The 10990-nt window shown below is 37.3% G+C and overlaps 2 protein-coding genes across 2 annotated transcripts; both read right to left on the reverse strand.

Moving 5' to 3' along the window:
* Positions 1 to 3415: 3415 nt before the first annotated feature.
* Positions 3416 to 8588, reverse strand: prph2a (peripherin 2a (retinal degeneration, slow)). The gene is made up of 4 exons (XM_079476981.1): positions 8505 to 8588; positions 7621 to 8317; positions 6312 to 6558; positions 3416 to 5232 (listed from the first exon to the last, which is right to left on the reverse strand). The coding sequence occupies exons 2-4, from the start codon at positions 8199 to 8201 to the stop codon at positions 5023 to 5025; spliced, it is 1038 nt and encodes a 345-aa protein (XP_079333107.1). The 5' UTR covers positions 8202 to 8317; positions 8505 to 8588; the 3' UTR covers positions 3416 to 5022.
* Positions 8589 to 8979: 391 nt separating this feature from the next.
* tbcc (tubulin folding cofactor C) lies at positions 8980 to 10745 on the reverse strand. Its single transcript, XM_079477159.1, has one exon. The coding sequence runs from the start codon at positions 10427 to 10429 to the stop codon at positions 9407 to 9409; it is 1023 nt and encodes a 340-aa protein (XP_079333285.1). The 5' UTR covers positions 10430 to 10745; the 3' UTR covers positions 8980 to 9406.
* Between the last annotated feature and the right edge of the window lie 245 nt (positions 10746 to 10990).

Below are 10990 nucleotides of genomic sequence, written 5' to 3' on the forward strand. Positions count from 1 at the left end.
AAAAATCACTTAGAGCTCCTTTAATGAAGGACTTCGTAGAGCAAAGTAAGTTGTAATGTGGGCCTTTGAAAGCAAAAGTGTAAGTCTCTGTCAGCTTTCCTTGAATATAGATTACCATTATCAAAACCTAATTACACCTTTAAGCTCTGCTGCCAACAGCCACTGCAGTGCTGAGAACAAAAGACCCAACATCAACCTCACGATGAAGCCTTACTTCCAAATGACACGCTAATGGCTTCTAGGCTGAATAAAGACAACCCAACCCTATAAGAACTGCTTACCCTCGCTGCATGGCCGGTCTGACGGAGAGAGAAAAATAATGAAACTCCATCCGTGGAAAGTAAAGCTGCCCATCCATCCATATACTACGGCCTCCTGCGTCCTGATCGATCCCACTCATTCCAAACAGAAGATTCTTTACACAACTCTGACATGAGGGTGAATAAAGTATGCCAGCATTTTTATTTTAGAGTGAACGACCCCTAACGTATAAATTATAATAAATGAATGGATAAAGCCTTTTATTTCTGATCTCAGAGCAGCAGTCCAATCAAATACAAAAGACACTTCACCCTACCCAGCAAATATGCAGCTATACCTGCAAAGAATTTTTCTCTCCTTGCTCCACCACATCCATTTTCTTTTCTTTCTCCATCCCCAGCGTGCTTCTGTCATTTGCAGTGTCCTTGTAGGCATTTATCTCCGGGTCATATAGAATGAAAGAAACCGAGAAACCATGGACCCAGGCCAGGCACAGAGAGCAGAGGGTAAGAAAAACATCTGGGGTCATGATGTGAGTATGTGAAAATTATTATATAATTTATTTTCAGATGTGTTTTGTTGAAAATGGATTATATGTCAGAGACATCTGTGTTGAGAAATGATTGGATGTTGCACAGGAATCACATCAGTGAAACTGTATAATTACGGAAAGCGTCTGTCAATGTGTCACATGAGTGGATGCTGCCCCCACGAGGAAGATGATGTTAGTGTAACTTATTTCAGTAACAAAACATTAGCAAAAAAAGTCTTCAACAACTCGAAAGTTGCAAGATGTTGTTTCGAAAATCAAAACATGATCCTGGCTTCTGTCTCACGCAGCACCATAGGCCTACATTCTCAAATGAGATATTCACTTAATCTGTACCAAAACCAAGCAAAGACAAATAGGGCTGATAGGTATAAACCTTCTGAAATTCCTCGAGGCACCTAAATGCGCTTTGTTTTAGGTAAATGGAGACCAGGCAAAATTACATAATTAAACCCGTGTTTTCTGCAAAACTGAAAAAGAACAGGCTTCATAAAAAATGTCCACAACATCTGAGCAAATGTTATAGGGAAGGTCAGAGCTGTTTTGATATTGAGCTGAAATTGCATATTTCTTACTGTAATTATTTTTTAAGTACAAACTCGTATTTGCGAGGTGGCAATTTCGTAACAGGTGGTAAGTTCTTATTCGTAAGAGAGGATAACGGAGAAGAATGCCCTCTGCTGGCATGTCAAATGCCATAAATCTTTATTATCTTAGAAATTAAACTGACTTGATGAGAAAACAAGTACAATGAGTAATTTAAATTAATTTGAGTACTAAATATTTTCTCTTGGTGTTGAATCTCTAACGTTTAGATAAAAATTATATTACTCTTATTATGACTCTGTCACGTGGAACACAGATGAAGATATTTTGAGAAATGTCTCAGTGGAATTTGTGTCTAAATATTGGAAGTCAATGGGGGGCCAATGTTGTTAGGTTACCAACATTTTAAAAGTGCGTAAATTATAAATTCTTGTTCAAATAATATAAACAACCACTAACGACAAAAATGAGCTGGTGTTGGCTACACGTCACTCTTTGAGAAGTATAGAACACCCACACATACCATCCTCATTCAAAGCTGAGTGTGTATGCTGTCTTCCTCAATCAGAGATCTTGCACACAGATATAACTGATGAAGCTGTGAAGAGCTGAAGGCACAGAGCACTATGTGAATCTCCAGTTTTATGAACCGTAAATTAGACAGATTGACTTTATGAACATGAGAAAGAGAGAGAGAGGGCATCTGCCATCACGGTTCACATGCCAGAGAGACTAGTGTGTGTGTGCGTGCGTGCGTGCTTGCGTGTATAGATAGATGGAGATATGAAGATATGATAACCCCTAAAACAACTAAATTCTGGAATAGCCTAAACTCTGGAATAGCCTTCTCGACACTATTCGAGGATCAGACACACTCGCCCAATTTAAATCTTGATTAAAGACACATCTTTTCAGCAAAGCATTTACTTAAATGCAAAATAAACAACCGGGAGACTGCATTTATTAGATATTATTTACTAGAATAATCAAACTTATTATATAAAACACCATGTAGTGTGTTTTACCTTTTTTGTGTTTTAAGGTTTCTATTTTCCCCTGTAAAGCTGCTTAGGAACAATGCACATTGTGAAAAGCGCTATATAAATAAAATTGAATTGAAGCAATTTTCCAGGTGAGAGAAAAAGAGAGAGAATCTAAAATCCCTGGAGAGAGAACAGACAATCCACCACAACGTTGTGAAACGGGAGCCTATGACATCAAAGTAAAAGTTGTTTAGAGACTTCATTCAGTCTGAGAAATAAATGAAACTTTGACCTACATCATTGGTATTTCCCTATACAACCTTTTTATATTTACTCTGAAATAATAATGCTTATCCATTTCGAACAACATTAAAGCTGTGATACTTAATAAAGGGAAAAAGAAGATGATGTTAAAGATGTATACATAATTTTAGAAATGTATGTGGATCACTCGCAATTTCTACCCAACAGATGGCAGTGTTCACCTGACAGTAAAATAGACAATTGGTTCAATTATGTTTATATGCAGGTTTACACTTTCTGTAATTCTGAAATTGAGACCTACTGTTCTAGTCAGAGGATTTAAAGATAGGTCAGAGGGGAAATACATTAAGTTTATACACCTTAATATTAGAAACTAATTTCTTGGAAAGCGGTATTACTGCTGCTAGTTTAACGGTTAAAAAACAACTTAAGAATATGAATATATCCACTTTAAAAAACGAAAACCCAAAAGATAACAAAACCTACAATTAAAAGTTTTGATTCAAACAATCCTCCAAAATAATAATTTGCTAAGCAATTCCATCCACCTTAAATGGGTAGCTCCATTTCAGTTTTTTCCACAAAAACATTAATTTTATGTGTGAGATTGCAGCTATATGTCATCTCAGTTAACGTGATCATAGATCATCTAATGTTTGAGTTCTGGTCACTGGCAAACACTTTGTGACCCACAGAAGTGCATGGCCTGAAGACATACCTGAACAAGGACGTTCTGTGTGCTACGCTAACCGACTGCACAGTTGGAGTTCAGGTCACCTGCCAAGAAGTTAAGCATAGCACATTCAAAAGTAGCTTATCAGATCAGCTCCTGTTTATTTGGTTGCTGACAAATCAAAATACCAACAGAACCTTACCAACGTTTTCCTTCCCGTTTCCTGCTATATTGCACTTTCTTGAGGTTTCTTGAAATAAAACATTCAAATGTAAACGTGGATCATTTGTAACGTTTTCCAAATGTCTAAAACAAAATTCTTTTTTATCTTTATGAGGGCTTTTATAAAGCTATAATCCTTGCGATGGTGATCAAATATCTTTTTTTAAAGAAAGTACAAATATTTACAATATACAGACTTATACACCACATGGTGACAGTTTATCTGACCTATAATTAAAACTGACTGTGCCAAACACCATGTGAATTAATCACATAATTCTTTTCTGATCCTATTAGATAAGGAAAAGCTCCCAGCTCTCTTTGATCTCTGAATTGACTGAAGAAGCTGCTTGTTTTCAATTTAACACATTTTATTCGTAATTACAATGACTAAGCACCAGACACTCTTCTACAGGATGGTCAACTCTGCTTACAAGCAAAATAAATCAATTGTATTTTTACAAAAAGAAAAATATATTTTTAATAATTCTAAACTTTTTACATAGCCACATAATAAGAATAATCTTATTAGAATATAATAATTACAAATAATTACAAGTCCGAGTGAGTTTCGGTCTCTGGCCTGGGACAGATAATGGAGTAAATGTGCAAGTGGAAAAGCACAGGAGATTCCAGAAGTCACAGGTCGGGGTTTAGCTGCCAAGCTTAAGCTTTCTTCCGAGCTCCAGGGGCCTTCTCAAGCACCCCCGCCCCACCATGTACCTGGTTATTCCTCTGTACCATAGCACATTTTTGGGCTTAAAACGTTGCTAGTCTCCTAAACCTGCAAAGTCAGCCTGTGTTGAAATCTTTTTTTATCTGGTGCTGAATGTTTTTTTTTTCAAATCGACTCAGATTACAGTAAATAATCTAACAGAGGACACATCCGGTAGGCCAGAAAATGATGATATCCTAAACATACATTTGTATACCCTTTTAGTGCGTTTTAAAAAGAATGGCAACTTCTTAAATTAAAATATATATTTGTGTTCATTCCATCCAGCTCTGGCCAAAATGCTGAAAATAGGTCGCTCTAGCTTCTTTCGTTTGTTATAAATTTAAAATTTTGTTCTTTTGTCACACTTTTCAAACATGACAATGAGGGAATATCAATGAAAAAAATATAAAAGGACTGACTGTATTGTGGTCGGGGTGGGAAGTTACCTTTAACCTTTCATAAAGCCTGGACTAGCCAGCCTTGGGGTGAAGAAATAATTAAAACAAATTGAACCTTTACATTTGACAATTGAGTACAAATCAAATTTTATGCATTAAATAAAAATGCCTGGGATGCATTATATTTATCTATGGATTTCAACATAATAATGATTTTCTACTACACCAATTAAACTACAATTTATAATGAGTTTTTATTTACATTTTATTTTCTTAACAAGTTCTTATTTAACTGGCTTTGTCTTCACTTTGTGTAGTGTGAATGAAATACGCTTCAGATTTAGGCTTTGTCCCAAAGCACACTACCTCAAGTAGGCATGACCGAAGTTCTGATGGGTGTGGCTTGTTCAGCTCACAGTGGCCACACCCCCTTCCTGTGCCCCCTCCTCCACTTGATTGGCTTTGCCCATGGCCTTCATCTTAGCCATCATGTCAGTGAAGGTTTCTTTGACAGTTTTCTCCAGGATCCAGCCCTCGCTCTCACTCTCAGGGTCTTCAGGATTCACCAACGTGGACAGAGAGGTGTTTACGTACTGTAGACCAATCACTACAGAAATCTGAAGCAAAGCATATAAGAGTTAGTATTATTTAACTCTGCTCGAGTCAAACTGAATTTTACTTAATCGTTTAAACTCAAATTAATATAGTGTTCTAGGTTTTACCCAGAGAACTCGGGATCACCTTTTCCAAGAACTCAACGCCGAACTCCACCCCACAGATTAGAACTTTTGATCCCTCTCAATCTTGAGTGTGAGCGCATCATCTCACAGTACTAAACTCTTCCACCTCTAGTTCAAGGACCTCTCAAGATTTCCATCAATATTCAAAAAAAATTTATATGCAAACATTGTAACGCTGTACTGTTTTTGTCAGCCTTAAAAGACTCTTAAACAAAGTGGTTCAATTAAAGTAGAAATAAGAAGTTATTTAATTGAATCAGCTAAAAATCTATAGTCCCCCAAACTAAAAATGTTCCTTTCTTGTTGTTAACATGTCACATAGTTCAATGAAAGTTTTGTTAATGTTTAAAAGACTGTTGCCAAATTTAGTAACTTTAGCCAATTGAAAAATGCAGTTTTTTACTAGGCTACTTTGCACTACTGCATTACAAATGTAATTCTTTGGTCTAGTAAAAACGTAACAACTGTGAGTATTTACTTTTTAAAATATCTCAGCCGGCCAAGTGATATTTCTGTAGTTCCAAGATTTCCAAATTTAGCACATTTATTATTAACCAAGCCAGTTTGATGTTTTCCCCGTTGATGCTAGGTGAGACTAAGTCACAAAGCTGAGCAAATGAATAAAGAGAATGCACCATCTCTACAATCTTCTGAAAATGTGTCATAAAATGTAGAAAGTTGAGATTTCCCCTCAAATCCATAGTGTGCAATTCTTTATTTAAAGCTATATAAATATTATCATTTATTATATGGCGTCAGAAACCAAAGAACACCTTGTAACAGCAATTTATAGGATTACGTATCTGGATTGGACAAAGGTAAGCACAATAAGTACTGATCAGAGACCAGTTTGACCTTTTTATCGTAGCCCGTTAAGATTACAGGTAGGTAATGTAAGCGATTAAGATCTGATCCTGGATCAGGACATTAAGAAATTTCAAAGGTAAACATCTTACTTCCAGAGCGGTAACCAGCAGCACAAGTATCCCGATAGTGTTCATCATTCCACCGTAGTAAGACACAAGGGAATCCCGGCAACCACGTTTCCAGATGTTAAGCTCTTCTGTGTGATGGTCATAGCTGTAGTGAGCTGTGTTATTGGTTATTTGCTGCTGGATGCAGGGTCTGGGGGAGCTGGGGTTGCAGCAGCTGAAGGGAACTCCATCCACTAGATATTTACCGTCCACATTACTGCTGAATCGGCTGAAGAAGAAAAAACAAGTTGTTGTGTGAATAAACGTCATTTTTTAGAGTAAATAATATAATTTGGCTATTTTATATCCAAATTAACGCCGTATGTACTGATAAGTATCTATGACAAGATTCTACATTATGGCATTATTATTATTTGTTTTGGGTAAAAAAAACTTTCCAAAATATTCAAGGCACTTTTCATAACTTGATATTAATTTTGGGGTATAAGCATTAACAGGGCTGGGGAGTAATGTAATACATGTAACTTAGTTACATATTTAAAATACAAAATTTGAATAACTGTATTTCATTACTGGTAATAAGTTTAAGTGACATCCGATAAGTGATTACTTGGAATTTTAATGTCATTGATTTCATTTAAAGATTAATATAAACTGTAACAGGCAATTCATGTAAACAGCAATTGGTGATTCTCTAACTCTAACAATCTGCCAAAGCATTCTAACTAAGCAATGTTCATACCCCTTGCCAAATATGATGAACATCTCTCTTGTGAAACTATTAGAAACTTTAAGATCTATTTCAAACCTGTCTTTCCGGCCTTCAAATGATTGAGACAGACAGTAAGCTCTGAGAGCAAGAAAATGTGATCCAATAAGATTATCGACTAATTCCAAAGTGGCTAACGTGCGTAAGTTACCACTTACACTGCAAATTTACCCCCCACAAATCACTCCCCTCTATCACAACTTAAATAACAATAAAATCACAGATCACGATACTAGTTTGTATTGTATTGGTCACCTTAAAAGGGGACATCTTGAATAAAATCTATCCTCACCCACTATTTACATGTTATGTATTTGGCAGACGGTTTTATCCAAAGCGACTAACATTACATTACGCTATACATTTTTGTTTCTAAGTATATGCAATCCCCTGGGATCCAACCCACGACCTTGGCATTGCTAGTGCCATGCTCTTACCACCGAGCTACAGGAAAGCTATTTAAAACTTTAATTAACTATATTTTAACAAAATAAATTGAAAGGATCTGAACGGAAACAATAATGCATTATTTTTCTGCCACAAATAAAAAAGAAACTTAACTCTTTGACTTCCTTGGAGCTGAAGTCCAGGTAACGGTTGCTCACCCACTGGATCTCAAACCAATCTTTGTAGTTATTGTTGCCACAGCAACGGAACTCTATCTGCATGAGATCCAGAGTTCTCTTCATGTAGCAACGGCCAGGTGTGTCCGTGTCCTTGTAGTACTTCATTCCATTTTTCAGGCCCTCGGCGAGGGTGAACTGTAGAGTTATGCTCATGGTAAAACACATAAATGCCGTGAGGACAAGTAGAATGTTGAAGAACAAACAACAAATTAGAAAGGGCTTCAAAATGGTCTTCCATTTTGCAAACTTGGTGGAATCGAGTGAATCATAGCAGATCTTGCCCCCAAAGGCATTGAGACCGCACGCCAACAGGCCCACACCAATTAGCAGGTTAGGTACAAAATGACTTTCATTGTTGTCCATGAGTTCACTTCTCTTGCGCAGTTCAATTTTAAAGAAAAGGCCCATGCTGAAGACGAGCACACCGGCCATAACTGAGATCCAGTACATGAGCCATAGCATTTGGGCCAGCTTCACTCGTTTCTTCAGGTCAAACTTCACCTTCATAAGAGCCATGCTGGATGATTATTTAAAAGTCCAGATAAAGAAAACAAATATTTTTAGAGTCTGGTGATGAGTTTAGGAAAGTTTAACACTCAAAGTAAGTTCAAGGCGCAATGTGTAATCCATTCCTGTAAAGCAAGCACTTGTTAGATATTTTCATGACTGTCTTCGCACCCATACTAAAACAAAGATCAGGTCGGTCTATAAGTAAAAGTAAGTGTAACGCATCGTCTTCATTTCCAATGGATTTGAATTTACAATAACTACAATCAACCGTATTTACAGGTATCAAAGCAAATAGTGATGTTTCTCTACCTGCCAAAGATCCGAATGATTAACTGCAAAGATACCGTACGTCATCGTAGATCCAGCTAATCACCCTTATCCCATTTACAGAAATCCCTGACCAACAGATGAGCCTATTTGTAAGCTGCTGCCATGGCGTGTGATTGGCTTGACCTGTCACATGGTTTGACCAACATCATTAGTAGGACACCAAAAACCAGGAGACAAATACTTAAGACCATCCCACTTCTGCTTTAAGGGTCTTGGAGCCCATTGACGACCAAGCACAACAGCATTTCTTTGAGATTTCTTATAGACAGTTCAAGTAATTATGGGAATAAAGCAGGCTCATTATAATATTAACCGTTAATGAGTTAGTTTTTAGAAACTAAATGTATTTAATGGCAACATAATTGAAAAAAGTGTGTATAATTTCTGTAGACAATGAAAATAATACTATTAATACTATAAAAAAATTCATTAAAAACACTCATATTTTGATTTAAATAACTGCTTGTGCTTCCCTGAAAGGCAATCAAATGTCAGTTTAATTTTTCAATTAATTTTTATTGTATAGTAAGATACAGATTTTGTCCAACTTGTTAGTTGATTTTTTCGTGCAACATTTTCTGTCAGACATTTGATGGCAGATCAAACTTTTTATTAAGTGCAATTTAACATCTCTAACAGTTGTGAATACACTTTATATTCAAATATAACAAAGCATCCAGTTATTATGGTTATATGAATATACCACATTTAAGCAAAAACTTTATACGATGTCAACAGTGCTCCACTTGATCATTTTCTAAGCATCTAGTTTATTTAAGTTCTGGAAAATGTTACATTATTGGTATCATGTTAGAGTCATATCTGTAAAACAAAAACGCTTGTAGAACGCTTCCCTTGTTTTTACTGTAAACACATTAAGACTAGGTAGCTGGTTGTACAGATTCCCAACTAGATATTCTCTCAGACTCTGGGATGATAGTCCAGTTGGGAGAGGGTGTACCAGAAGCAAGCCAGTTGAAATCATCAACCTGTTCCCAGTTATTCCGCTCTGGATCAAGTCCAGATTTTTTAAAATGTTCATGAATGCCTGGATAAGTCCACGTGAAGGGGGCAACCCTGACCCCATGACAGTCCTCTATAATCGCCCGGCTGGTCACATGGAGGTATATCTGAGTAGCAGAAGTATTGTGGGTGCGCAGCTGCTGACAGGGAGCAGCTAAAGTGCTGTCAATGCATTGATCGACAAAAACAGAGCTGGAAACAGGGCCGCAGAGGATCTCACAGTTACGGACGATTTTGATGTGCACGGTGCTCGGACATCCATAAAGTCTCACTTTACAGTTTGTCAGATTAGATAACAGCACATCCCGTTGCTGAATTTCCTCTGCGTGCATGATCAAGACCTGACTGTCGACATTGGAGAACCCGCACTGATTTGCACAAATCGCAACATCCACAACAGACGCAGACTTTCCTGATGTTTCTTGTTTTGGTGCAGGCTGCTTACCAGTCCCTGCGTTCCTGGATCTGAAGGCGAATTTCTTTTTAGGCAGTGCCTCCTCCCTATTATCAGCCAGAGAGCTCTGCAGTTTCTGCAAGGATGCCTGGGCCTGCCTTATTTCATATTGCGTTAGAAACATGACGCTATCGTTAAGAAACTTCTGGAGCTGTTGAATTTTGACACTGGCCTCCTCCAAGGTTTTTGACGCTTGGTCGCCATAGTTGCAGCTGGAGATGATTTCTTCCACAGCAGCCTTCTCAGCATTAAAGGTGGACGTGAAGAAGTCGCTCTTTTCCTCCGTCACGGTTTGGCTCTCCTTGACGTTTCTACGGCGCTCGACCTCTTCAAGCCTCGCTTGATCTCTGCGCAACACTCTTTCGGGAACTTTAATCGTCTCTCTATCGTCGTTTTCCGCACTTACTTCCACTCCGTATGACTCCATGTTAGTTCGCAAAACAGTGTTGTGTCTAGAACGTATACAACTACGGCCGGAAGTGATGCAGCAAAACAGGCGTGGTGAGCGAACGTTTACCACGTGACGACTAGGTTGAGTGAACTCATCGCTGATTGGATAGACGAATCAGTACCGTTACTTACGCAACGTTGCATTGGTGTATTAAATCGGATACGGCGCGTTCTTATGTAAATAAAAATAATATTTTTCGTTCATAATAAAATTACGTTTTTTGCACGAAACTGAAAGACAATTGCGTATTACATTGTTTGGGATCTGTGCATAGATGGCAACATTGGTTTAGCAAAATTATTATTTTTTCAATCATTCCAAACTGACTGTTAAACTGTATAAAATATGAAAGCTTTGGTAAATTTGTCAAGTGCATCTAAAACTTATTAAAATATTATAATACACACCTGATGTTTTTATTTCTATTCATTTTCTATTTATTTCTATATTTGGGGAGGGCTGTTGTCGCTTAAAATGATGGGTATATAAGCATATTCATATAAATAAATAAAAAGAGCGCAGATACAATAATTTCGT

This window comes from Barbatula barbatula, assembly GCF_947034865.1.
Source record: "Barbatula barbatula genome assembly, chromosome: 16".
NCBI lineage: Eukaryota > Metazoa > Chordata > Actinopteri > Cypriniformes > Nemacheilidae > Barbatula > Barbatula barbatula.